Source organism: Mesitornis unicolor, unplaced genomic scaffold (genome assembly GCF_000695765.1).
Source record: "Mesitornis unicolor isolate BGI_N332 unplaced genomic scaffold, ASM69576v1 scaffold42142, whole genome shotgun sequence".
Taxonomy (NCBI): Eukaryota; Metazoa; Chordata; class Aves; order Mesitornithiformes; family Mesitornithidae; genus Mesitornis; species Mesitornis unicolor.
The window spans coordinates 8425-18152 of NW_010172001.1; the positions used below are offsets into that span (position 1 = coordinate 8425).

A 9728-nucleotide genomic window follows, 5' to 3' on the forward strand; every position below is an offset into this window, starting at 1 on the left:
TTTATACTTTCAGAGCATCGTGTTTCCAAAGAGCCTACCACAGCTGCAGCGTAGATAAAGCAGCCATCAAGGGTTATGACGAACATTTTTTCATGTCCTTTTTTTTTTGTCCTTTTTCTTGATGTTCACATTTAACCAGTTTTTTGGTTTCCCTTGATGTTCTGGATGTTTTGGTCTGATCTCTGGCCTTGTTCTGCTGTTCAGCTTCAAAGCATGGAGTTACTTCGCGAAGAGCGAACCTCAAGCGCGGTCACCCAGTGTCTGGCATGAGAACCCCTTTGAATTTGCAGCACAGCTTAGGGGTGCCAGCTTAGTTTGCTAAACCAGTCTGAGTACAAAAACTTACTGAAACACAGAACTGCAGCAGATTAGAGCTTTATTAATCCATTTTCTCCATGCTTCTGCGTAAAAACCCATGAGAATTTGTGGAGTCAGGTTTCTTAGCGTACCTTGGGGAGCAAGAGCTGGCAGGAGTTTTGTGGGGAGCTGCGGGTCAGAACAAGGCTCAGCTTCGGTTTGTGTTTTGCACGGGTCAGCATTTGGCATTTTAGTGACACAAACTGCTGCCCCCGCTCACCAAGGGCTCCTTGGTTTCCCTGTTAGTTATCAGCAGTATAAATGTTTACAGGGGACGCCCCTGCCCTGCGGACTTTATGGCTGAAAGGTAGGACAAGAATAGGTACCTTCTATTAAGGAGAATTTCGGAAAGTGAGGGAGCACAGACAAAAATAAAAGCCACAGTAGCATGTGGCAGCATTGGTTAAATGAGAGACACGGCTGCCTTGTTTTATCTCTTCTGTTGTTTAGGCAGAGGTGTACATCCCAGGGGTTGTATGGAAGGGCCACATTCTTTCTAATTTCTGGAAGAAATATTTTTGCAGAAGAAAATTAAAGGAAATACAATGGCTTTTCAGATGCAGATTAACAGAAGTAAAATGGTTTTCCACTCCACCTGGAAAACACAACTGAGAGAGATTTTTAAAGTAACAAGATATTTGCTGTAATTTTTTTCTCCCTTCCCTGCTTTTGGCAGGCATGTAGGTCAGTTTAGCCAATCTTTAACACCCTTCTGCATCTAATGTCGATTCTTCTGATCTCTGCTGGCTGCTCTCACTATAAATGGGTGCTGGTTTTATTTTACCATCCAGTTACAACCATCCAAATCTGTAGGGTCCTGCATACCAAGATCAGTTCCTCTCTGCTAACCCCCATCTCTCCTTGTCCCTCACATCATCACACGCCAACAACTTGCCTTCACAGCCCATCCATGCAGCTTTCGCTGGCTTTCAGCTGGCTATTGAAATAAATGAGTGTATGAGCTAAAATAATCCAGGCTGTGTTATACCGCACACTTGTCCAAATCTCAGGCAGATATGGCATCTCCATTAATGGTATAAGAAATTCACACTCTTATGTAGTTCGTCAGCAGGTTCCCTATCATTTGTTACATCTTTTTGACAGTTGAGCATCAATTTAGAAGTGCCTTGCAATCAACTCAGAGTGAAACATTGCTTAAGGTCAAGCAAAGGAGGATGCATGGCAGTGCTGAGCCAGTCTTAACTAACAGCTGCTGGTCTGAGCAGGGTGTGTGTAGATGTACACCCTCCCCAAGTCTCCTCACTGGCGAGTCAGAAGTAAATGGTCTTGAGTGCCAGGGGATTTGTCTTCTGCTGTGCAAGACACCAGGAGGGATACTAGCCAGTATCAGCTGCAGAGCACAAAATCTTATTAATGAACAGAATAACCAGATTTCTTACTGTCTGCTTATGGGGCTGAGGCCACCATGGAGAGACATGCAGCCAAGCTGGGGCTGAGCTATCCCTTCTCACTAGGGCTGTCAGATGCTGTGGGAGAGGTTGGAGATACACTTTCGTTACATTGGAGATATGCCTTATTTACAGCAATGGCACTGTGTTTTGGCAATGTAAAGAGCCCTGGCATGTGTTACACTGGAGGTTGCATTTTCAGGAGGGTAAATGAGACCCCTCATTTTGGCACATACCAATACAAGTGAGTGTGGCTCAATAACATTTGTAATGAGCAAAATCCCAGCCCAAACCAATAATAGAGATGTTTGTGGCACTTCATTAAAAGTTGGAAACAGATATAAGAGCCAAAGGATAAAAAAAAGAAAGAAAGAGTGGGTAATAATTGGGAAACATTAAAAGCTCATTGTTGAAGGCACCAAAAAAGTTTAATGCTGGTTACAAAAACAACCAACTCAGAGGGAAAGCAAAGGAACAATTAGAAACATACAGATGGAGTAGAGGGGAAGTTGATGGTGATGAGTAAAAAGCAGAGGTTAGGATCAGTGGAAAATTAATAATTAAAATTAAACTTGGCACCCTTTATCAAGGAAGCATTCTTCCCATGGCAAATTAAAGGAAAAATATGGCATCTTAATAAAAGTATCAGGTCATGATCAGATGGAAGTAGCAGGTTTTATCAATAATATGGAAGTGCTCATTGAGTATTTCTGTTCTGGTACTTGTGAAGAGTAAAATGATGCAGTCACTTTCAACAGTGGCTTCAGGTGAGACTGCAAACTCAGCTGTTTGTCGCAACTCCCTTCTGATGTTTGGACAGCTGGTGCTAGCCAGTGCCAGAATTGCTGGCCTTTTTAGAAATTATAAACAGATGCTGATTCCAGCCCAGGTTGTAAGGGAGGGTGGTTCAAGAGAAGAGTCAGGGATCTCTCTTTCTGGCATTGCCAGGAGAGCCACAGCACAGGCTGCCAGGTGCAGTAACTGCTTGGGCACACCAGCTTTTCATCCTTAAGTGCACATCAACTTATTACCAAAAGCATTAGGCAGCTGCTACCAAGGCGTGATGTTTTCAAAATCATTAGGTTTGGGCAGCTCATTTCAGGAGCTAAAACAAAAATGAAGGTGTACAAAGAGGACTCTGACTATTATGTTCTTTATGTTTTGGAATATTTGGGATGCTCCAGAAGACTGAAAGATGCAAATAATGTATGATTTATTTTTTTTAATGGAAACATGAGGTGTCCTGGATGATTATAGACCTGATACTGAGCCCAAATAAACTAGTTGCACAGCTAATGCTGGCTTCAATTAATAGAATACTAAAAGAGAATAATGGAGTTAGTACCAGGCAACATCTTGCCTAATTATGGTTTTGATGAGATTAAAAGTTTGAGAGATTAATGAGGATATTGCAGATATTTAGGGTGTTACATAACATTATATTACAAACAGTTATTTTAAAAATGCAAATATCTTTGTATTCAGGAAATTGCCATGATGCTGTTGAATTTCTGGAGAGATTCTTTGTGAAACTGTTCACAGCCCATGTTTTTAATACTTTCATCAGTGAAAGAAAGAATACAGTCCTTGCTCACAGCTTGCAAGTGGTGCAGAAGGAGCAGTGAGTGAGGAAGATGAGAGGTGACAGACTTGGCCAAACAGGGTGCAGCATTAATGTGTGCTGAAGCGCACAGTGAGCATCGCTCCGCTTGATTTCAGACTCTGAGAAAGGCTTTTGAAGGACACAGTGACTTTCTGGCTGAGTGTTGATGCACAGCATGGCCAGAAGGGCTGGCATGGGCTTTGTATGTACAGACACATAAGTAGGTGTAGAGACTCTGCTTTTTGCACGAGCCCAGCATTTTGGGAAGGTCAGTGTTGAGTTTAGCAAAGAGAAGACCGAGAAATTACTTCATCACTAAGTAGGTCACAGGCATTTTCCATTTCTTTTCCTAAGATTTTATAAAAGCCAGTTGGAGGAAAACAAAATGCAGACTTTGAATATGGTGTATGTGTCTGAGGGTGAAACAGCACATGATGTAACGAGCCAAGGGTAGAAACAGCATTGCTGCGAGATGATGGCTTGAATTGTGCTGGGTTTTATCCACTGGTGCTGTCTGGTGCAAGGAGTATTTACTCTGGGGAGCTGCTGTGCTGTGTGGCAGGTCAGACTAAGAGATCACAGACTGGCTTTTTTTGGCACAGTGAGTGGCCACCACACTGTTCAAGTATTTATTAGAAATTGGGATACTCTGCAGAGAAAGCTGTGACAAGCTATGCCAAAGAAGCACTTGTTACAACATACAGATGCCTAGAATGACCACAAAGTCTTAACACTTGGATCGATGAACAACAAAGACTGGCCACCTCTTACGCATGTCCTGCTTAGCATCTGAGCAAGACCCACCTTCCCCAGCACACTAAGACCCTTGTAGCACGTTTCCTTGCCCTGCAGCTTCCACAGAGATCTCACTGTTCTTTTCATGCGCTGCAGGCCACGTTACTTTGCCACTTCTAGTGTCTTTTCTGAGACACAGGCACTTTCAGAAAGTAAGGGCTGTGGAAACTCCTTCCTAATGGGCAGGAAAACTACTGCCTCCCCACAGGCTTTCTACTAAATCGTAACAAGCAAGTGTTATTTCGACATTGGCATCTCTCCCATTGGTTACAGTAGGCACAGATCCCTGTTGGTGATGTCGGTGTTAGTGGATACATGCACAAACATGCAGAGAATCAGCTCTCAGGGTTATGATCTTGTCAACTCTCTGGAGACCACATCAAAGTCAAAGAAATGCAAAATAAATAAGCTAGTAGGTTTAAATGATTATTCATCCTCATAGTTGGGAGCCATAGGCTCTCATAAAGTTACATTTGCTGCAGGGTTTGGAGAAAATGGTCTCTCTCATCTCTTGGCAAAGAGAATATTTGCAGAGCCGTAAGGGGGACACAGAAGCGAAACTGAAGCTTTGGGTCTCAGGCCTGTGCTGCCACCTTTGTGGCTTCCTTTAGGCTTCAGTTAACACAGCAGCCCAAGAAGCCTGGCTTCAGAAGTGGCATCTGGTGTTTGAAAGGCTGAGGTTATTTGTACCCACAGCAAACTGTGATGTGCGGTAGCTTTACAAGTCAAAAGTGCTCCAGTCACTAGAATGGTAACAAAATCATGGAATTTTGTGCTTAAAACATTACTGCTTTTATGAAGGGAGAAGTTTTTATAAGCTTCAGCCAGCTTTTAGTACCTTCATATTTCTCACCAGTAATGAGAAAGCATTTTATCAGTGGAATACAGTTAAAGTAGAGCTGTACTTCATCTGCTAGAGACACAACAGGTTAAATAGTTTCCTGTTGTCTTCTCACTCCATCCCTTTGGAAAAACATAGGTAAATAGATCTTTGGATAGCCTGCAGTGAAATTACTTACTGTGGGTAAAATACCATCCTGCTGTGAGATCAGCTCCTAAAAATTAGAAATTTGCGATGCATTACATTCTGTTCCCTTTCAAGCCCCACATTCTTCCACATAATTACAGGTAATAGCACCAAGTATGGCCAAGAGCCATCAGGTCATCACCAGGGACTTTTGCTAATAGAGATATAACCAGAAAAGCAAGTGCAACTACACTGATTGTTTCAGGCACAGCTTCATGGGGACCAAAGAAGTCTAAAGCTTCCAGGTATCGCTGATGTTTGGCAACTCTGTCCTCTGACCTTGCTAACCAAAAAGTGACAAATTTAGACAGGGCAGGAAAAGGATACTTTGCAAATATCTCTGATTTCCCAAGTATCACTCAACTGTCTCCAAGTATTGGGCATCTTTCAGGCAGTAGTACAGACACCCATCATTGCCTCTTCCATCCTTACTGTCACGTTGCAGGAGATGCTGGGATCTCACGGGAGATGCTGGTTGCTCATGGTAACTTCCACCCAGCTGGGAAACCCTTGTCACAGGGTTTCTGATGCTGCCCAGTGCAGCAAACCTTTGAGAACCTTGTGCCTCTTTCTTGGACGCCTGCTTAATCATTGAGAGTAACCTGTGCATGGGCGTTCCTAGGGTAATCTTCATTTTGGACGTGCCAGATAGCAAACACAGAGTGTAAGAAAAGGGTCTCAAAATACAAACTTACCCTCCAGCCCATCCACATAGGAAAAAACCAAACCAAACCAAAACAAAACCCTTTTCTTTTTCCCATATATGCTTTCCTGTATATAAAAAAGGGGGAAAAGCCAAATTCTTTTTTTTTGCCAAACCTTCTTAGAAATAGCCAGTGTACTAAAATGTTACTGTGGTTATTTTTCTCTTTTATTCCATATAAGAACTTCTGTTGAATTTTTTGATTGCTGCTATCTCCTAAATACACAGCTCTCATTACAGGAAGGCCACAGAACATGGTGGGACTATTAAGCTTGACTGCCTTCTTGATTTTCTCGGAGTTGAAACGTTTTCTGAAACAATCTGATGACACTTAAAAGTGGGTTTTTTTCCCCTACAAAAAAAGCATCCAGGCTCTCCTTCTCATATGGCAATGCCAGTGTGTAGCAGCTACACTACCAAAACACTGCCCTGGTCTAGCAATAAGCAATGAAGTCACTGGAGAAATAAACCAGGTACAGCTGCCTTGAAATGCTAGCTTTTGCCTAGCGCATGACCTCCTAACCTGCTGTGGCGAGGTATGATCTATGAAACAAAACAGGAGTAAATACACTGAGGGGTCGTATTTACGGAGAAGTCAGCATGGCATGAAACAACAGGAATTTTTCATTCATATCAGGCACTTTGCATGACTCCTGTATGTGGACTGCAGGATGTAACACTGCGTAGCCCTTAGGAAAGAGTCTATTTTGCAGAGTAAAGTTGCTTTGCACCCTGTCTGCCTAGACAGGAGCATAGTCGCTGCGCAGTGTGAATGCCCAGGAAAGTGCAAAATACCCGTAAATCCTATCTTGAGACATTCTCAGTGATTTCAGTGCTTGCTTTCAGATTGCCAGCTTAAGACAAAGCCCAAACCACCACATTTTTCTAGGTGTAAAGGCTGAATGCCAAGAAATAATAATAAAGGAATGCTGAAGTATTTTTTCTGGATTCCTAGCTGAAGCTAGGATTATCTCTGGATATTTTAGAAAAACAACCCATATGAAATGTGAGAGTGATAAGGTACCTTAAAAATGATGCTTATTTACTCTTGCACAAGTCAGTAGTAATGTTGGATTAATATCTGTTTAATTATCCTATGGTGTTTCAGGCTCAGGAGAAAAGCACTGTATCTCAAAAATACTCCAGAGTTAATCAGGGATGTGGCAGCATCTGCTTAAGAGAGCCCTGTAATTGAATCATCCCTAATTAACCTATCACCTCAGCAGAAGGGAATAGGATGTTGGTACCACTGCTGAAATGGATGAGAGTGATGGGAATGGAAAGCGGGGAGGATGAAGGAAAGAGAAATAAAGCAATTTACCTAACACCTAGTTTTATAACAAATTTGGGAGGAGGCAAGAAAAAGAAATTAAAGTATATGAATCATTAAATCTGTTCAGTATAGTTAATCAGTCTATAGTTTCAAGAACATTTGAGCATATTTACATGTTAATCAGTGCATGATTTAGGTACAAGAAATGCTTTCTTCTTTGCAGCTTGGGCTGCTTACTGTATTTACAGATTTTTTTTCTTATTATCATTACTGCTGACCTAATTTGTATTTGTAATAATTATAATTTCAAACTAGGAAAAAAAACCCTTTGAAAACTAGTGGGCAAAAAATAAAAGCAATGTCGGAACTCTCAACATAGGAAATACAACATTTGTTCTATATTGAATGAAATGTCTGCACAAATCAAAATAAGAAGTATTTCCTATTTGAAGTAAATCTCTCAGACATACAAAACAGACCCTGAAGAACACTGCTTGATTTAATATTGTTGTTCTGTTTTGTGCTAGACAGCTAATATACAGTAATTGCAATTTGTTTCATGCAGTGCCCTGCCAGACTGTTTTAGATTATTTGAAGACCGTACTTCAGCATCACAACCAGCTTATGGTACCACAGCCAACAGACCATCCGACTGAGGTAGTATACTGTGAAGACAAGCTACATCTCTTTATGTTTGACAATTCACTGAAAATATGTAGGCAATTAAATCAGTAGGCACTGGAAGAATATATTTAGTAGTAAAAATATGTAAAATCTATTATTAAACTGTCATTCTTAGGTAAAGTAATCCCCCAAATGGAGGAGACTCATCACTAGTGTAGTTTAGGATGACTTTACTGAGCAGTGCATAACTCCCTCCATCGCCACCAGCTGCACTTGCCTTGTTTTGGGTAATTTTTCTCTCACCTTTCTTCAGAAACATCACTTTTGGGGGTAGAATTTAGGCTAGGGCTAGCCTGGTGAAAACTGCAGCTGGGTGATTGAGAGGCTGAAGCCTGTGCGTGGAGGGCACCGACAAGTCCTGTGTGCGGACACAGGCATGCATGTGTGTACAGTCAGTATAGCTCTAATGCATCCCTGAGATGATAAACACTAAAATATACATTTCCTTCATTTTGCAGACAGACCCAGATGTAGACTTCTGTAAGTCTTTGGAGTGCTCTTGCTTTTCAGAAAGCATCCCAAACAAAATGTTGAGTGTTCACAATTTTATGCTTGCTACAGAGTTTGGGTTCTTTTTTTAAATTATGTTCTGTTTAAAAGTGGTGCAATGAAAAAGTAGGAAATTGAAGTATGCCCCTTCTCTAGAAGGCAGATGTACAGAGTTATCTATCAGCTCTGGTGTAACTCGTGTTAATTTTGCTCCAGTGTGTTTCTATCCAGGCTTGTAGCAATGCCTCAAATTAAGTGGTTAAGACTTTTCTAGTTTAGACTGACTGTCTTTGAGGCTTTTGCAATGCACATTTTCATGTAAGTATTGTGCCACTACCCATTATTCACACAAACAAAATCAGAAGAGGGAATACTTAGGTCTAGTCTAACCTCCCTTTGTACACAAATGGAGTGCAAGCCTCATGTAGTCCAGCTCACTGTAGCTTCACTGAAGATGCTTTGCAGCAGTTCAGGGTGTGCATCACTTGCTCCTCCATTCAGTTTTATCCTATGCAAATTGAGAAATACATATATATTTATATGTATATATATTTATATATATAATTAGCTGTTATCACTCAAAATATATTCTAAGGATTCATTTTCCTTTTTTTAGTGCTCTTTTGCTTAACAAAAATTTTCAAGGACTGTAAAAGCTGAGGCTGTTCTGTAACATCCCACATGGAGTAGCTTGCCATGAGGTGACAGAATTTTTTATTCAATTAAACACATAGATGCTAATATTTTATTCATAAGATTAATCATGTACAAATACAAGCATGAACACATTTGTACATTTGTTCTTCCTTCAGGATCTGCTTATTTCATTTCTGGAAGGTTTTCTGTTTATTGTAGTTAAATGACTGCTGGACACACCAAACTGCATCATATATTTACCAAGAATCTTTTGCTCAGAAGTGCTTTACTTTCAGAGGAAGTAATGAAACTGTATCTGTAGCAGGAACCCAGTAATTGTTTAACAGAGTAGCATAACACTGTATCATGCCTTTGGAGAAGAAGGAGGACAAATACTCTAAATTTCAAGGGGAATAAGAGAGAAATATGATAAAATTTGGGCTGAGGAATTTATGCAAAATTTATTGCCTTCGCCTCAGTTAACAGTCATGTCAGCTCTCATGAAATGCAGATGTTGGGCCTTTCTACACCCTACTTCCATCAGTGCAATAGACTTAAACACAGAGGTAGCTTTTCAGATAGCCTGCTATTTAGCAAAGCCACACATGAGCATCCATCCTTATCCCTAACACACAGGAGGAAGCCTGGAATGCCTACACAGTTAGCTGCAGCTTGTACTTTGTACTGGGATCAGTAAGAAAGATTCTTGCTTCACTATAGTTTTTGTTGGGTTTTTTTTTTTAATAGGGAAA

General features: G+C 40.9%; 1 protein-coding gene across 1 annotated transcript in view; it reads left to right on the forward strand.

The window, feature by feature from the left end:
* Positions 1-9728, forward strand: part of BEND4 (BEN domain containing 4) — a gene marked incomplete at its 5' end in the record, with an annotated part of 21721 nt that overhangs the window by 5184 nt on the left and 6809 nt on the right. Inside the window, one exon of the mRNA XM_010180227.1 lies at positions 7733-7824. Coding sequence (XP_010178529.1) covers positions 7733-7824 — 92 coding nt within the window. The remainder of the gene's footprint in view (positions 1-7732; positions 7825-9728) is intronic.